The following is a 19,352-nucleotide window of genomic DNA, read 5'->3' as shown; positions in this document are numbered from 1 at the left end:
TGCTTTCTGGAAAAATCCTATATTTTCAGTATCAATAATTAATGTGTGAATCACTGATCACATTTCAAAAAAGATGATTCAACATCTTTCAGTATGAAATGAAAATCCTCCTATACAGTATTTTGTGAAACTAAAACTGAGCTGCTTTCGAAAACTCTGGATGTTGTTAAATTGTTTTGGATCCATGTTAATATAAACGTGGAGTAGGCCAGCAGAATGAATCATCTCTGTTTGACTAATTTAGATCATATAACACTGAACTATCATCATATGTTTTACATACGTAAGTGCAAACCTATAAATCACAGGCATTTATAATCATATTTTACAATATCCGCTCAGTTCCAGATAATATTTCAAGGTGCGATCATGGCGATAAGAATCCATAAAAGATATTTAGCCATGTTGATCAATATCTATATTTATCCTATCAATAAAGATAGGCCAGATCTAACATCTGTAGCCTTGAGACCAATGCCACTGGCCTTAATCGGAGAGTAAATGTCCTCGGATCAACCACAGCGGAGGCATGAGTTCATTTGTGATTCAGTGTTTACATAATACTGTGTTATTAGTGTCACTCGATCCATAAATATTTGTTTTCTTTCGACTCTGCAGGATTTTGCTGACTATAGATGTTTTTTTAAGTTACATTATCTAATGTATTGTTTTGACATAATGTGAGAATTTAATTGGCAGTGATAACAATTATAACTGTAATCACACAATGAAGCATAAAGCCTGGGTAAGTCACTTTGGATAAAAGCGTTTGCTAAATGCAAAAATGTAAATGTTAATAAAGCAATAAACACTTTCTTGTAGTTGTATCATTTTACTCACTTCAACTGAGTAAATTACTGGCTCATATATATACTATTTATCAATAAAACTGTTTTAATACATTTAAATGTTATGAATCATGTTTGATAAAACACTGTGGGGATATAAAAAAGTAAATGTTCTCTACTTCATATGCACAAGGGTATAGTAAAATTACAATTAAGACTACTGACACACATTTAATATGATCTGTGTAACCAGGCTATTAACACCTCAGTCCTGCAGAGTTTAGATCCAACCCAATCAAACACACCTGCCTCTAGATTTCTAGCGATCTTGAAGACATTGGTTGCATCCGAAAACTTAGACAGGTGACTTGCTGCCTCGCTCTCTTATCAGGCAATGACTTTGCAGGCAGCGTTTTTGCACGAAGGCACCTCATGAAACTGATTTGGGACAGACTTACAGAGTAATGGTTTAATGATCTACAGCAAAATATAGAGAGCTTTGGTGATAACTATGTGGCTATTTCATTACTGTGATAATCATTTCTCGCTTGAAATGACAGCAAATGTAGATAATGTTGTTTAAAAACATACATTTACACACAGACTGACCACCGACCGCAACCTTCAGACGCCGATCTTATCTCGCAGACAAGTTTAAAAAGTTGATTAGCAGAATTCTCAAACCAGATGTTAAGGTTTGCAAAAATACATAAATACATTTTAATATACACTGTGTTTGTATGTGTGTGTAAGATACAGTGCGAGTGACTAACTCTTCAGCCCTGTTTTTGAGCCAAGTGTCATCCAAAGTATAGGTAGATTGTTTAAATTCTGGTAAATAACCTTAAACTTACTATAAATTTGATGTGAAATAAAAGTGTATTTAAAGGCATCACTTACTCTCATGTCATTCCATGGGAATGTTCGTCTATGGAACACAATTTAAGATATTTTGGATGAAAACTGGGAGGCTTGTGACTGTCCCAGGCTGGCAAGTAAAATACACTGTTAGGGTCCAGAAAAGTATGAAAGACTTCAGCAGAATAGTCCATCTGCCATCAATGGTTCAACTGTAACGTTATGAAGCGGCGAAAATACTTTTTGTATTATCAGCTGATACTGAACAGCATATGGTGATATGGAAAGGAAACTGTTGACAAAGGAATTTTTGAATAAAGTATTTTTGTTTTGCCAGTGTCCTTGACACTGTTATTTACTTGGCAGTTTATGTGACAGTCTTAAGCCTCCCGGTTTTCATCCAAAATATCTTAAATTGTGCTCTGAAGACGAACTAAGCTTTTACGTGTTTGGAACGACATGGGGGTAAGTGATTAATGAGAAATTATTATTTTGTCAGCAACAATCTCATCTTAGATCTGCAGTTGAGAAACATAACAGACGCAGTCACTTGGCAACAGGATATGAAGCAATTTTAAGAATTATTTTGACCACATATTTTATTATTTACAGAGAGATGTGTTGGATTAACACCTAGACAAACAAGGGCAATCAAAGACTGAATTGTGTGTCTTTGACTGAGAAACTTCACTTGTTGCATTTAGTTGTGGAAGTGGAAAAGACACTCTCAGCTAATTTGTAGCTAATCGCTGAGGAATGAGATCTTTCAGTGAAGATTTCAGTGAGTCAGTAAAAAAAGATTGTAAAGCTGCATTTCCACTCATGGAACTTTACCCAGGAACTAGTGACTTTGGGCTGATTCTAGCAACAGTTCTGGGGGGAAAATAGTTCCTGGAGAAAAAGGTTCCTGTTACAATTGTTCCGGGAATTTTCGGTGGAAACATGGCATAAGACAGTCATGATAGAGAATTATTACCATCCCTTAATTAATAGGAAGCATGGAAAACAAGTTTTGCACGTGAAAACATAAGCACAATCCTTGTCATGTGACATAAACTGCACATAAACTACACAAAAGGTTTTTTGTTTTTTTGAGAAGTCTCTTATGCTCAACAAGGCTGCATTTATTTGCTCAAGAATACAATAATTTATTAATGTGATCAGAAAGCTGAATTGTCAGCAGACATTACTTCAGTCTTCAGTGTCACGTGAACATTTTTTACATTATAACGTATTAAAATCCCCCTATTCCGTCTGAAAAGTCCAGCATATTGACCAGCATCTCAAGTAGAACTGAGCCTGTTGGTCCACCTAACCAGTATAAACCAGTCTGTACAGCATGGAACATACAGTGGGGATTATTTTCAGTCAGCGAGAAGACCTGTTAAACTGTGATCTCACAGTGTGTTCAGTCAATAAATTACATTGGCTTGTCTGTGTACTGGATCGCTCGAGTAAAACCTATTTCTCGCCCAGAATGTTTTGCCCTTGATTTTACCCTTTGGAAATAAAGACTTTTTATTATTTCATATCATGCCAGTACAAATGATTCTGCTGAACATTTTGGGGGATTAATACTGGACAGCAAACCATTTCAAGCATCCGGCATGATGTAAACATCCTCAGAGATTTCAGCCTGATCTGGATAGCAGAAGGCAGCATCATTACTGTAGATTGCATCATCTGGATCACACGGCTGGTATGCTTGATGGTCTCTAAATGGGGGCAAAAGTCAAATTCAGTTCTTTAAAACTCCTTCAAATTCTTACAACAAGTTGAGTTGCAAAATTGAACCCCATAAATAACCCAATAAATATTGCTGAAAATTAAAAAACTCCTTTAATGTAACGCTCTCTGACTGTCATACCACTATTGACACACATTCATGATGTCACTGTGATCTTGCAAAATTTGAAAGACTTATAACGGCCTCCTCATCACCCAGTTTCTAATGACCTACATTAGCGCAGTGGCCTACACACGCATATAGATTCGACTTTTCTACTTTACCTGTGCATGTCCTCGATCTGTAAATCACAACTCTGAAATTCATGCAGACTGGACTGTACTCTCGGACAGTTCTCATAGATTGGGCTCTGTGGTGTGGGTTGAAGTCCTCCAGCGTATCCACTGTACGGAGACTCCCTGAAATGATCATCTTGGCTCTTATCTTGGGTCTTAAGTTTGTTGGATAACTCTATATCAAACGATTTTCTGTGTCGAAACCAGAAAAACACTGCTATCCCCACAAGCAGCAAAGCCGCAAAGAATATAGGCAAACCAACAGTAAGTCCAAGTGACGGGCTGCTGGCACAACCCGCTGTAGAATTTACACAAGTGATATTTACATCCATGGTCTAAAAGAGATGGAAAAATAATGTTATTATATCTATAACAAACTGCAAACACACTGAAATTAATCAAATTAACACTGAAACTATTGTTTGCACTAATGTAACCCAAAATAATCATTCATAATAGAAATTACCTTACCATATTGTGTAGGTGAAACTTTATCACCTATGTCTGTGTCACTGTTGCAGGCAGAAATGGTCAAGCTGCCGTTTGGCATTTCTTTTTGCAGAAAGTTCCTCTTTCAGCGCAATAGTCATGCAACCTGGAAATTCACACCCACACAATCATTGTTCCGGTTGACTTCCTATAAACGGTCATACATCTGCTCTGAAAAGGAGATTTGTGGGTACATGTTCATAGGAGCTGTAATTGATATGCAAATAATAGCTGAGCATAACCTTTCAAACTTACCAGCAGTTTATAAAATATGCCAATTGTTCTAGAGTTTAAATCATGTTACAAACAAATATAAAAGCTATTGGTAACGATGCTAAACTTGCCTATAAGTATATCACTGCCAGAAAGCCACTAAATGTTACAAGTTATAATATACAGAAATGACAGCTGGTTAACCAAACCAAAACTTTACAATTAAGCTCAAAAGTAGAAAAAAGAGAATGTAACGCAGATGTTGTGGGTAATGCTAACAGACATTTGAACATCCTCTATGAAAAGGAGGAACTTGATTGTGCTAACATTGCAAGATCAGTAAGCACATTAAGGCTCAATTTGCTTACAGGTTTTTGCTGGAACTAATATGCAGTGTGTACGTTGTGGTTTCAAAAACAATGGTAGAATAAATAGCAAGTTATGGTCACTGTCCTTATCACTTGTGCTTATATCACCCCCTGGTGTTAAAAATTGCATTTCCCCTGAAACTAGCATATGTGGGCAAACCTTGAGGTTGTAATAGGGTCATAATGTTTGGAAATAAAAACATTATTCTAAATAAAAATACTCTTTACTCAATTGTGACTTTGAGGCCTATTCTCATTCTTGGTAAAGCTGAGTAGCATTTTGAGCTGGAAAATCCCTAACTCAAATCCAATTTACATCCATGATCTGGGGGAAAAATTCAGGTTTCATTGGAAATGGCTTTTAAATGATGTTTTGTTAGTAGGTCAAACCAAGCAGGCAGCTCTGTTTGACTACTTTGCCTATACTAGACAAAATTAGGAAAGCTGGATTTTCCATTGCTAGCTTTGCTCTAGAGAGATAAACAGAAGCTAAATGGGTTCTTCAATGTATTAGTTATTCTGAGAAAACAAAAGCTCCACTTTCAGGTGAGCGATTTCACTTCACTTCTTTGTATCTATTTTTCATTTTCAGGACTATGATGCATTATAAAGATCCCTTTAAAAATATTGAATCAATAATTGTTAATTATTGACTTCTGAAGCGAAAGACGGCATATTGAAGTAAAATGATGGCTGGCTGCTGCAAATAATGCTACATGACACTGACATGCACTGCACATATTGCAACACATCTTAGTGAGAACTCTGTGAGGTGTTATCTCAAATATACAGAACTTCCTCTGGTTTCTCTCACCTGCAAAATGTTTGCTGTGGTTCTGTTTAACTGTACTTTACAAGAGAGTTAAAAGAGTTTAAGTTCATATAAATCGAATTGAACAAGCATGCATATTAAATTGAAATGTATCATGATATGTCTTCGTGGACCCAACATCCATCATTTAACTAATCTGAGCAGACAGAAAAAAGGTTCCATAAAGAACCATGCTTTGAAAGTGCTATATTTATTTTCATTATTATTTAGTAATATTGTTTTAACCCTTCTACTTGCATGCTAGCATGTACCTTATATCTAGTAGTGTCAGTTAGTGTTGCATCATCTGTCTGGGTTTTACATGGAAAAAAATGCCAGCAAGCCCTCTCAATTAGGTACTTATTTTTTATTGACACGGGAAATAGCAAAAGTGACAATGCTCTAACAAGTTATTAACTGGATGCCTTAATAAATAATGATAACTGACTTTGAAAATGAATAAATAAACAAGAAATAAAACAATCCTCACAATCCTCTATGATGCCTTTAAAGTTCATCATTTTGGTGTAACTGCGTGGCAGTTTCTCCTGGCAGATGATGAGGTTGTGTGATGTGACAGTATCTTGGTAGAAATACAGTTGGGAGTGATAACTTACAATGTGTCTCTTCCATTTCTTTAAGTGAGCAAAATCATATTAATGAATGCCAGAAATAATAACTAATGGTGTATGCAAGCCATTCGCAATGTTAAATGGAAAAAGTGATTAAAAAGGTCGTTTTCTAACAAAAATAACCATTTTGAATCAAATAGTTAAATGTCATATTCCTACAATCTTCATCAGCTCACATAATCCTCAAATCTCCGCACAACAACAGGGACTCGCGCGCTCCAGATGTGCGCGTTCACTACGCCCACGCGCACGGACGCGCGCACGCAGTAGCGAGCGTCTCATCAAACCAGAGCGGAGCCCAGGAGGAGCTAAACATGGCGACCTCGAATAATCCGCGCAAATTCAGCGAAAAGATCGCGTTGCACAATCAGAAGCAAGCGGAAGAGACTGCTGCGTTCGAGGAGGTGATGAAAGACCTGAGTATTACTCGGGCGGCCCGTGTAAGTGTGTTTGTTTTCTCTCTTATGACAGCAGTCAGCAGCCCAGGGCTGAATTTGTGTTTATACGACACGCACTGAACCCGCCTGTCAGGACGTAAACAACAATAAACGCCCCTCACCGTTGCGCGTTTATCTTTAGCGCTGATTAATAGATTTCTTTCCAATGGACGCCACTGAGATGTTTGCTAATAAACAGACGGTCACGACGAGGCCTTATAAAAGTTGCCGTGCTCACAGCTGCAGTGTTTGAGTGTGAACGGATTGGGCATGTGTGTGTTTGACAGCCACATTACAGTCTCTCGCCATTATAGCTGACTGCAATCAAGGCCGTATCCAGTGCTGGACACATTTTAGCATCTAAATATTAATTTTAACTGTCATTCGTTCCTGGAGGGTTAAACCTGAATGTTTGTATCGATGTTTACGAGCACTCAGTGAATGATTAAGCCATCCACAACAATGCATTTACTCAGTTCAGCATTATTGCTCCGTGCATTTATACCCAAAACGAGGACTCCAGCAAACTATGATAACAGTCCTCTACTAACATCCCAGTCAAGATTCAGACTAAATACTACATTTCAGAGCTTACAATAAACAAACCAAAAAAAAAAAAATCTGTTCATCTTTTTTTTCAGTCAGTTCTTTTACAATTTTAGAACTTTTTATTTCACTTCTCATGTTTCTGCCCATTTAGTATCAATCATTATTCTGTACTCCTCATTTAAAAATCCAATTGGATAAAAATGGTTACCAAATTAATAAATGTAAAGTACTTTTTTTTTTTCAGTGAGTTGCATTTCTTTGTTGAAACTTTCCCAGTGTTTGAATCTTCTATTATAATGATATTCATCATATTCATGGTAATATATAGCTTCCTATGGTTTGCTGATGCAGCTCTAATAAAAAAATGCAATCCAAATTCCAACTACTTTGACTTTTGTTTATCAGATGTAACTAGAAACGGAGAGATCTGGAATAAAAAGTAGCTCAAATAAACTGGGCTGCTTGTTTAGGACTTTTATTTGAAAATTTTGAAGTTTACACCTGTACCTTCCCATTCATAGCATGGACGATAACAATAAAGTTTTAATAATAGTTTTAGTTATTTGAGAAATGTGAAGTCCACATGACAACTATAATGATGATTAACAAACAGAGGGATGCTATAGTTGGAGTCCCAGAAGCCCTTTTGGGTAATTGTACAAATAATGTCTTACAGTTTTCTTGATTGTTGTTTTTCACGCAGTTACAATTACAGAAGACTCAGTATTTACAGCTTGGTCAGAACCGAGGACAGTACTATGGCGGCTCTTTGCCAAATGTCAATCAGATTGGAAACACCTCTATTGACCTTCCCTTTCAGGTAAGGGGCACTTTTGACAGGTGAAATGAAACAAGAATAGATATGTGGGATATAAGATTTGTACTGACATGTTCAAGTTCGTTGGTTCTTCAGAATTCAGGATTGGACACAAATAGAACAACTCGTCACCATGGGCTGGTGGACAGGGTCTATCGGGACAGGAATCGCATCACGTCGCCACACCGCAGACCTCTCTCTGTGGACAAACATGGCCGTCAAATATCCTTAATGTGTCTACTCAACCCGTTTTGGTCTGCATGGCAAACGAAAGCATATTTGTTCAAATGTCTGTGGTTTACTTCTTCTGATATTATTAAGTCCTTAATGCTGAATCTCACATTGATAGCTGTCCGTATGCCTCTGTGTATCTGTCACCCCCACCTGATACCAGCTGGAGGAGGTGAGAGTTTATACTCGCAGTCTTGCCTGCATGTGCTGAAGACTGTACATATGTGCAGGAGTAGTAGCTGTTAAAATTCATAGCTATATCAAATGTTCAACTGAAAGATTTTATATAGTCGTCAATGTAATGTTGAAACCTGTAAGTTGTAGTTGTAGTAGTTAGTCCTTTTATCTTTCTATCCTTGCAGTTTTAGTTAGGGGAGACTGTTGCCTAATGTGAATAGGCATGATTTATGTTGTTATATGATTCTTTAATTTCTTTGTGCTTGTTCTGTAGGACCAACTCAGACTCTGCCCTGCACCAGAGCACTTATAACCCAAACCCACAAGATGCATTTGCAGGAGGATCTCAAGATTTCCAGCCAAAACAAGGTTGATACAATGTTTATTTACTTCTTATTTTATTGCTTTATGATTTTATTAAATGCTCTCATCAATAAACAAATCCTAGGTTCAATGTTGCAACTATATGCTGTCAAACGTTTCCTGCACTTGTCTCAGTGTATGATTTCATCCCTCTCTATGTACTAGTTCTTCTTCTCACTATGGCAGGAACAGGGGAATCTGAGAGTGACATGGACAACGGAGGTCAAAAGCAGATATGGGATCACAAAAAGGTAAGTTTAGAGAGAGATTTCTTTGATATGAATTTCATGGGATCCTTTATCAGCAAACTATTGCTCTTTTTGTTTCATAGACTACAAGGCACGAGTCAAACAATATACCTGGAATCAAGTAAGTGTGGTTTCATTGGATTTTCTTATTGACGCAGATAGTGTAAAGTAGAGGGTAGGCGATTGGAAGGACCATGCAGCCGAGTCGAGGTCATTCGGGCAAACAATTATGCCAACTTTGACCTGCTGCTTTATAACAGTACAGTGGGCTCTTGCTGTTGACATATCTATTTATCCCGGTTCCTTCTAATGTCCCTCATGTCATTTCCCCAGCATATTTCCATCTCCAGATCAGGAAATGACTACATCTCTAATCCCAGCGGCACACAACACGGGCGGCTCTCTGCCAGACCTGACCAACATCCAGATTCCCCCTCCTCTCCCCACACCTCTGGACCCTGATGACTCCTCGTCCTCTCTCAGTACCTCCAACAGCACTGGCAACCTGGCCAACACTCACATGGGCCACACTTCTGCCAGCCAAGGTGATTCTCACAAGCATATGCATTAGAACTGCGGTTCTCAATCTTTTTGTCTCCAAGGCACTCCATGCAGTTTAACAGGTTTCCACTGTTACATCTTCTGCAATGCTGGTTTTAAGAAAAGAGTATCTATAGATATATTTAACTAAATTAATTAGAATTAATACGTTTAAGAATTACAGGAATTTTGAGAGTTGTATGCTCTTCGGGGATCCCACTTTTTTTAACCAGTGAATTTACATGACTTTTCTACTTTCAAATTCATAACACATTTAGAACAACCTCGATTGACTAAAGTGCTGTGCGTAACATGCAAACAGTTAGAAATAAATTAAAACCACAAGAAAAGGATGAGTTTTTAGCATTGGCTTGAACTCTTTTGAGCTTTGACAGGTAATGGTGCAAGCAATCTAGTGGGATTAGGAATAAGGATTACATTTGAAAGGTATTTAGGGGCTACATTTTAAGGGCTTTATAAACAAATAGCACATTTTAAAAAAATCGATGTGGTATTGAACTGGTAGCCAATGCAGAGAGCGTAATATGATCCCGTTTACTGCCCATCAGCAAACGAGCAGCCAGATTTTGGGCCATTTAAAGATGGAAAATCGAAGAGAGCGGCAATCCATAAAACAACAAATTAAAAAAATAAAGCCAAGACAAGATAAAAACATGGATAATAACTTCAAAATAATTTTAAGTTATCTTTAGGCCCCCTTTTAAATTCGCCAATGCCACCTAGTGGGCCCCGGCCCTCTGTTTGAGATCCACTGTTTTAGGTTATGTGTGTAAAGATGTACTGTGCTGTTACTGTCATATCACTCCGATTATGAACTTTGGACATTTGTGGGCAAGATAAGACCAAATATTGTATTATGTGTGACCCTGGACCACAAAACCAGTCATAAGGGTCAATTTTTCAAAATTGACATTTATACATCATCTGAAAGTTGAATAAATAAGCTTTCCATTGATGTTTGTTAGGATATGACAATATTTGGCCGAGATACAACTATTTGAAAATCGGGAATCTGAGCGTGCAAAAAAATCAAAATATTGGAAAAAAAAAAAAAGTTGTCCAAGGGAAGTTCTTAGCTTTGCATATTACTGATCAAAAATTACGTTTTGATGTATTTACAGTCGGAAATTTACAAACTATCTTCATGGAACATGATCTTTACATAATATCCTAATGGTAACAAATATACCCCAGCGATTTAAGACTGGTTTTGTGGTCCAAAGTCACATATGTGTATTAGAAGCCATTTTTTTCTCCCTCTGGTTAAAACCATTGAATAAATCTGTCTGCAAGCATCTTATAGTTCATTAAATTTGATATCATCAAATCACACTCATTGAAATTGGGATGCTATTTATTCAGCAGCTGGGTAGGGTTGCCCCAGATATTTCTAAGTTCTTACATAAATTGGGATGTAAAATCCACACTAGAGGCTCAGTAACTACTAACTGGTTTGTAACTAACTCTGTACTAAATTTGGTTATTAGTAGGTTGTAAGGTTTGTGTTGAAGAGCCGTTAACAAAATCATTTAATATTTAAGATTGTGTGTATTAGAGTATATATCAACATTGTCATATATATCTAAAGGATTGAAATGGTCAGGTAAAACAAGATCTTGTTGATGCAGTTCAGTCAATCTGCTACTTTATTCCTCCCATTACTCTCAGCCCAGCCCACAGTGACCATGAGTATTCAGCGCCGGCATGAGAATGTAGTTCCTCTGATCCTCAACACCGACTCGCAGCAGCACCAGAGTCTTCAGCAGCTGTCGCCCACCCTCTCTCCTCCGCTCTCTATAGCACAGGTAACATTGCTCTCATTCCTCCAGCTGATGACGAGGACCGATTTGAGCTGGTGTTACAGAAGGAACATTAAATGTTAATCTAATCACTCAGATGCTAATAGAGCGTCTCAATCTGGATCTGTGTTGAATAGGCGGTGGCGATAGATGCCATGTCGCTGGAGCAACAGTTGGCTCAGTATGCTTTCTTCAGTCAGCCGTCTACACAGACACAGGGGGTCCAGCTCCAGCAGAACAACCAGCTGCCAGCGGTCTCATGCAACCAGACACAAACCTCTGTGGGCATTGATATTAACACGGTAAGATCACATCTTAATGCTTACCTCCATCGGTCCACTGTGGATTTCTAGATCTTGGGTGTTACGGTCTGTCAATCAGATCATACGGGGCACTAAAAGGTTTAATAATATTGAAAATTACTTACAATTTTATAATCACAACATTATTAAAAATGAAACGGGTAATTGTGAGATAACATTTCAAATGAAATGGCAATCTCACAATGTTTTCGTTTTTTCTCACAATAATTTGTTTGATTTTTAATGATTGGTAAATTAAGAAATGTGTGATTAGAAGGTCACAGTCGCGAGATTTTGACCTTAATACTTTCTGGTCCTTTTTCAGCCTTTTAGAATTTTAAAAAATATATAAATAACACGCTACCATTCTGAAGTTTGGGGTCAGCAATAAGAATTTATAAATTGATCAAAAGTTACAGTGAAGACATTTCTAATGTTCCATAAGATTTCTATTCCAAATATGGTTCACTTGAACTTGTTTTATTAAAGAATCCTGAAAAAAAAAAATGATGGTTTCCATGAAAATATTAACATTAACAGAATAAATGTCATTTTATGATATAATGAAATATAATTTATTTATTAATTACTTAATTGTAATATTATTTAATATAAAAAAATATATTTTATATAAAATGTAATTGGTAATATTATTTATATATATATATATATATAATTAATTTTTAATTTTTTTTTAATTTATCGTATTTTAATCAAATAAATGCAGCCTCGGTGAGCAAAAGAGACTCTTTTTTTTTTTTTTAACTACTCCCAAACCTTTGAATGGTAGTGTATGTAGACAAACTTTAAATTATCTGTAAAACTAATTTCAAGCATGTATGGATGGATCTTTAGATCAAACTGATTTTAAAATCATAAAAAGCACAATTCAAACATGCTCAGACATTGGACTGGTGTAAGTAATGAACTTTAACAAGAAGTGTTCTTTCTTTCTCAGTTAAGTTAAGTTTTAACGCCTCCTCAGTCTTGACAGATTAAAGAAATCTGGAATTCATACTACCAAAAAAAGAACCCGTGTAATAAGAAGGTCATTTAGCTGATGTCCTAGTTAAAATGTCCTGGCTGCAGACTTTACATGACAGAGTAAGCAGAGCCATTGTGAATTGTTACTTGAGAGCCACAGGTCTCATACCCTGAGTCAGAGGTCCCCTATAGGGGCTCTGCTGGTCTAACTTGGTGTTGTCCCATATAGGCTGCTTCCCTCCAGCAGTACCGCTGTAGGGTGGGGTCTTCGGCCAATCAGTCTCCAACCTCTCCGGTCTCCAATCAAGGCTTCTCTCCGGGGGGCTCGCCTCAAGTAAGGGCGAATCCAGCAGCCTCTGCTTCCTCCTGTAGTTTGTTTTGTTTGGAGCCGATCTGGAGCCTGTCCCTTTAGCTGCTCTGTGTGTCCTAGTCCAGTCGTGTCTCCCAGTCTCTCTGATCCTGGCTGCTTCGCTGTGTGTCTGAGCGCCACTTACTCGTTCTGTGTATCATGTTGATTAGCGATATAGACCAATTTGAATGTACGCCATACTCAAAGTGCCATTGCTGTTTCACCGGATCAAGAGCATATTGTGCATTTGGAGCTAAACTGATGCTTGTATCAGTTCTTTAAAAGTTTGTCATTAGTGTAAATGCTTTGAACCATGAAATAATTTTAGATTTTGATAGTAATGTTTAGAAATTAGACTTTTGTGTAGAAAAAAAAAAAAATTATATATAAATTATTGTTTTGGAGCATGGATATATAAAAAATGCTGCTTTAGCCAAAAAACTTCCTAACGAGAGACATTTTTGTTCAGAGTGCAGACCTCTCCTTGTGTTTGTGAGAAAAGAAAGAAATTTGTAAATTTACAGTATTTTTTACAGTAAGTTTTAAATGTCATGTACAAGTAAATTACTCAAAGCTTTGGACACCCCTGTCTTTGCTGCTGTTCCAGTCTACTCACTGCTGCGATGGATGCCACAGAGTCTGTATGTGGCACATTTTCATTTAACAAAAAAAAAATAAAAAAAAATCACAGATTTTTGCTTTGCGAGGGTCCTGTAAAATCCATATGAAAAGTTTTAGTGCAGGAATAATGTTGTGCAACTCCATCCTCTTGGTCTCTAAAAGCCATGTTGTTTGATTCTTGTGATATTTAGACTTAGGATTTTGTTCATCTGTTGCTTTGGCAAAGTGTTACATTCCTGTAGAGTACACTTGCAACATTTTTGTGTTTGAAATGAGCCAAAATGTCTTCGTGTCAAACATGGTGATACAGAACAAGTCTTTGTCTTGAATCATGTTTTGTGACAGAAGTTTTCATGGATTTGCATCCTTTCATGGGCTAAGTACATTGTTTTGGAACCTTTGTGAGTGATTTGTAGTGATTATCTTTAGCGTCTTTGTGTATGGTTATTTGTCATGTGTTCTTGTTTTAGCACTCATCCATTTTCGGAAGTGTCTTTGGCGATGCCTTTTACGACCAGCAGCTGTCCCCTCGGCAGACCAGCTCTTTGTCTCAGCAGGTGAGCTCATTATGTCCGTGGTATAAATCACTATTGTAGCCTACCTTAACTGCTGTAGCTCTTCTGGAAGTTTTTAAGCCAGTGGTCACACAAATATAAACATTTTGCCTAGTTCTGTCTGTTCACCTAAATATGTGACGAGCTAACTTGTCCAGAAGCAATGAATTCCTTGCTCCTTACATGTACAAGCCACTAGAGGGCAGCTAAAAGCTTTAAGATGTCAGGTGAAGAGTTTTCTGTCAACTCTTCTTCAAATAGTGGCACACAGTAGAAAGAGCGCATGCTTACAACACAAAAGAGCTGTACAGGGACATAGATCTGAATCTGCCCTGTGTCATGTTCCTGTCCTAAATCCACCTTTACGTTCCTGTCTAATATAACAAATGCATGTTTAACCTGCTGTTGGTTTTAAAAATGGCAACACTATTTTAATTTGATTTAAATTATGAGCTTTCCATGGTCTATCCTCAGACAATAGCTCAATACTTTCATATAGATGACAACATTGTAATTGCTAATATTGTTTATTATAATAAGAATTTAAATAGATATAATCAAAAGAAACATGCTGCTGGGTCATTCATTTCAGGAACTTCCCCAGCTCAAATGATTTACTTTGCTAATATTTTTTTTTTCTGAAGAAAGGCAAACATGTAAAGTAATGGAAGCCAAAATATTAAATGTCATGGGTGAATATTTACGGAGTAATCAAAATGGCAATTTTCACCTGAGATCAGAGACTAATTACGGGGGGTGAAAGGCAGCACGATGATGTTATTTTTACACAAAGATTGGTTAGGTCTGTTAGTAAAATGTATTGACTTTAGCAATATTTGTTGCATTATGTGCTAATGGGGACCATTCAGAAATGGGGAATGAACACTTAAGTTTTTTTCTCCAAAGTTTGCCTGTAACTGTAAGGAAGTATTAAATCTCAATGCCCTTTTAGATATTGGGTCTTAACAAACTTTCCTTTTGGCATCTTAATTTTTAAGGCCCTGTATGGTTCGGTTCCAGAGATATTGTAATTTCAGTATGGCTCCAGGAGTAAATCCTTAAACTGTGTGCATTTTCCGTGTTCAAAAACCAAATGTGGGTCACTCTGCATTAATATGAACCTACTTTTAAGAAATATTAAATATTTTACACACTATGATTTTAGATTCTAGTTCTTAATCATTCTTTTCTTTTGGAATCTTAATTTTCAAGGCCCTGTGTCATTCAGTCCAAGAGATATGGGGACCTCAGTGACCCTCCATATTCAGATTGTTGAATATCACCCATTTTCAGTGGTCGAAAACTATATGTCCGTCAAATTGTATACAGTCAATGCTTATTTTATTTAAAGAACAATGTCTGAAGAATAAATGTTGAAATTAGAACTGTATGTTGTTACCCCACTTTCAAAACAACATATTATGGCATATTACGGTTTCTTTGATGAATAGAAAGTCGGACTCAGTAAATTGTACTACATGTGTGATTAAATGCAAAATTAGCTTTTGGTTTATGTGTCCAATGACGAGGACAGTATTACATTTTTAATTCAACAAAAGAAAATGATTTTCCTTTCTTAGACTGACTCTGTCGATTAACCTATACTCATTGGAATTGTTTTGATTGTTTAGCTGGAGCAGTTCAACATGATTGAGAATTCCTTCGGCTCAAGCAGTCTGTACACTGAGGGATCCACTCTAAACTACTCTCATGCTGCGATGCTTAACCTCACCGGGACTCAAGGCAACATGCAGGACGCGCCGCAGCTAGGCTACAGCAGCCATGGGAATATCCCCAACATCATTTTCACAGGTATTGCACCTGCCGAGTTAGATATTGCATAATATTGCATGTACCTTTGCCGTTTGTGGGCTGCCATTGCTGCCGTGAAGCCTGGCTTCAGAAAGGTCCCTCTAAAAGTTTAGCATATTATATTACCCATCTTTCAGTTACAGGAGAGTCTCCCTCGAGCCTATACAAAGAGTTGTCCAACTTTCTGACAGGTGACGTGAGCTTTGACGCAGATTCCCAGTTCCCTCTGGATGAGCTGAAAATCGATCCGCTGACGCTGGACGGCCTGCACATGCTCAACGATCCAGACATGATTCTGGCCGACCCTGCAACAGAAGATGCTTTCCGGATGGACAGGCTGTAATCATTAGGTATATGATGTTCATTTGTCCTTTTTTGAGATCGGTGTGATTAAGTGGGAGAGGAGCAGCATGTCTGGGGAACACCTGACCCTGTTTCTCAAAGCCTGTCCTCTGGGAAGATATTGCTGAGAATCTTGCCACAGCATGCTAGGGGGAAAGTGGAAAAGCAGTGCTGCCACATCTAATGAATCAACCTTTTGAGCAAGCAGCCCATCGTTTCTTAGGATAATACACTCGCACCTCAGCAATTGTGGTTCCTTTAGCTCTATAGAGAGATTGTGACACTACATAAGATCCCTCAACGTTCAAGCATTTCATTTCCTGTCGAAGCCTCTCCTCGCCTGCCATACATGCCTGTTACTTTCCTTTTTTTTCTTTAAATATAAATATTTAGTTATGCACTTTTCTACATGCATATGCCACAAAAAAACATGCTTTTTGATCTGTTTTGAATTTATTTTCACCGAGACAAATATACAAATATTTCTTGCTTGTAAGAAAAAAAAGGAGTGTTATTCCTCCCCATTTTAAGGGCAGTTTTCGTGCAACTGCAACATGTTTATCTTTACACATCGACACTAATGTACTTCAGTGCAGTCTGAACATATGATTGTAATGTTTAATAGATGTCTAGTTTTATCACGTTGTGCTCAGTTAGTGGTGCAGTGCTAATTTGGCTCAATATTATCAAATTCATCTGGTTTAAAAGTGTAAAACAGGGAAGCTTAATATCAAAAGAAACATTTACACATTTAATGGGATTATTGACCCAAAAATGAAAGGTCTGTGATCATTTGCTCACTCTCGCGTTGTTTCAAACCGGTTTACATTTTGGTTATGGTTAAGCATAAAAAAAAAAAATCCACTTCCGTTACGTTGCTGCTGTCTTAGTGTTTATGATAAGTGGAATGTGAGGGAAAAAAAGATTTTGCCTTGTTGTTTTGGATTAAAACATTATTAAGCCACGTTAAAAGTATAGTGTTTATGACAAGTGGAATGTGAAAAATTGGATTAGAACATTAGTAAGCCACGTTAAGATTTTGGAGTGACGTGACAGTGAGTAAATGATGACAAAACATTTGAATTTGCGGTGAACTATTCCTTTAAAATGTGCAGCATATGCACATAAACAATGTAAAAGCCTTGCAGTTTATGTATTAGGAAATCTTTTCATGACAGTGATATGGTGGTGTTTTAAATCAACAGAATTATATATTAAATGTACAGTATGTAATGTTATATAGTATGGCCTATAATCTCAGCCATGGTAACTGGTACAGTCACAATCATGCTGCAAACTTTAGCATTACTTGTTAGTTACTAGTTTACTCTGAAAGAACCATGAAGACAGTATGAGATCGTGATGAGCGTTTGCATATATCTATCAGAACTGTTCACTGTGATAACCAGATTCTGCCTTATGCTGAAGATGCAGTTTTTGTCTGTTTTTGTTCTCCGTAGCTGAAGGTGTTTTCCGGTACTGTAAAAGTTCTCATTCGTCTTCTGGTGGCTTCGTGAAATCATATGCCCAAATGGGGAGGTTTACTACTCTTTTTAAATCCTGTCACTTTCATCTTTTTCTCATATTTCTCAGACTTTTATACTCTAACCACTTTTGTAAGTGTGACAATTTTGTTTACAAAATTGAAAACGTCAATACGATCTTAATGTTTAAATGATTGAAATGCTGAAAAATATTTTACGAAATTTTATTATCAGTGTAAAATTTCTCTACGTACAAGGGGATAATCGGATTTGGATTAATATCTATGCAAAGCATAAACAAACACACTAGATCACAAAAAACAAAACAAAACAAAAAAAAACTAAAGAAGAGGCTCAAACAGATGCACGGCTTTTACAGCATCTGTTGGTTCTGAGTCCATGCAGCTGAATTTTACTTGTTACTTGGATTGCTTTGTCTATTGTCAGCAAAAAGGAAAAAAAGAGAAGCAGTTAATGCATGAAAACCGTTTCGATTGTCCCGTAAGGGATTCTTCTTGTAAGGGATCTGATTGCACCGTGTAAATTTCCTGTATAAAACAAAAGCATGACCTACATGTGCTTTGTCTCTGACAACTGTTTTCATGAGGATTATGCTTCATGTGTTCAAAATGTAAAATAATTGACGGGAAGTATGTGTCAGGTAATCAGTTACGGTTATATTCTTTTACTTGACTGCCTCATTGAAAAGAACAGCGTTGCTGAAACCAGAATGTATTTCATCATTTTTATGTAGGACCAAACATATTACTGAAACTAGCATTCTTTTTTGTTACTGTGATATTTGTGTACCTTTCCATGTGTTTAATAGCTGCCCTCTGTGTTGTTGTGGCCCCTCCATTTCATTTGCAAGAGGCTGCATTGTACAGACACTCATAGCTATTGAGCTGTGAGCGGGTTTTGTTTTTAGTTTTATTTTGCATGTCTGACCATCACGAGTATTGGTGATTGATAAGCTGTGCACTTTTATCTCTCTTTTTTATTTTACATCTCTATATACGTGTTCTGCATTTGTGAAATTACGACATGAAATCACTTCCTACATTTACTTGGCACTTTAATAGATTCCCGATCTCCCCCATTTATTTTTCACCTCTCTGAGTGACTGTTAAGTGCACTGGGTCTATCCCCCCCCGTTTGGCCGACTTTGCCTTCTACTCTAAGACAAGTATTTTTGAAAAGGAAAAAAGTATCTGTTATCTATTTATTATTTTTTACTTGGTCAATGCAAAAAAAAAATTATAATAATATAAAAAAAACTTTTTTATGTAGTGTTAGGAAAAAGTATAAAAGTTTCCCGATATTACCGAAATGCATTCAAGAAGGAGGGTTACCTTTCTGCGTCTCAATTCACTGTCCGTTTTACCTTTTATAAAGCTTCATCTGTGGATCATAGTGTACCGTTACCATGAACTGAACCAATCCAGAACATATCTGGTCCAGAAAGGAGAGCATGCAGACAAGACAAGGTCCTTCATCATAAGTTAACTGATAACTTGTTCAGTATCTAATGTATGCACAGT

The 19,352-nt window shown here is 37.1% G+C and overlaps 1 protein-coding gene across 5 annotated transcripts; it reads left to right on the top strand.

Moving 5' to 3' along the window:
• Nucleotides 1–6,436: 6,436 nt before the first annotated feature.
• On the top strand, nt 6,437–18,586 carry LOC113115991 (CREB-regulated transcription coactivator 1-like). 5 transcript variants are annotated; one of them, XM_026283792.1, is made up of 14 exons: nt 6,437–6,621; nt 7,871–7,987; nt 8,081–8,206; nt 8,326–8,387; nt 8,667–8,761; nt 8,942–9,006; nt 9,087–9,124; nt 9,337–9,548; nt 11,233–11,369; nt 11,501–11,665; nt 12,879–12,983; nt 14,090–14,176; nt 15,805–15,985; nt 16,123–18,586. In XM_026283792.1, exons 1-14 carry the CDS (start codon nt 6,496–6,498, stop codon nt 16,326–16,328), a joined length of 1,722 nt encoding a protein of 573 aa, XP_026139577.1. In that variant the 5' UTR covers nt 6,437–6,495; the 3' UTR covers nt 16,329–18,586. The 5 variants fall into 5 exon arrangements, with proteins under 5 accessions (XP_026139577.1, XP_026139587.1, XP_026139568.1 ...); XM_026283802.1 differs by having other exon boundaries at nt 8,921–9,006; nt 16,177–18,586; XM_026283783.1 differs by having other exon boundaries at nt 8,921–9,006.
• Nucleotides 18,587–19,352: the final 766 nt, after the last annotated feature.

Source organism: Carassius auratus, chromosome 2 (assembly GCF_003368295.1).
Source record: "Carassius auratus strain Wakin chromosome 2, ASM336829v1, whole genome shotgun sequence".
Taxonomy (NCBI): Eukaryota; Metazoa; Chordata; class Actinopteri; order Cypriniformes; family Cyprinidae; genus Carassius; species Carassius auratus.
Note: the sequence above shows the minus strand (reverse complement) of the source record. Positions and strands in the feature narration are given on the sequence as shown.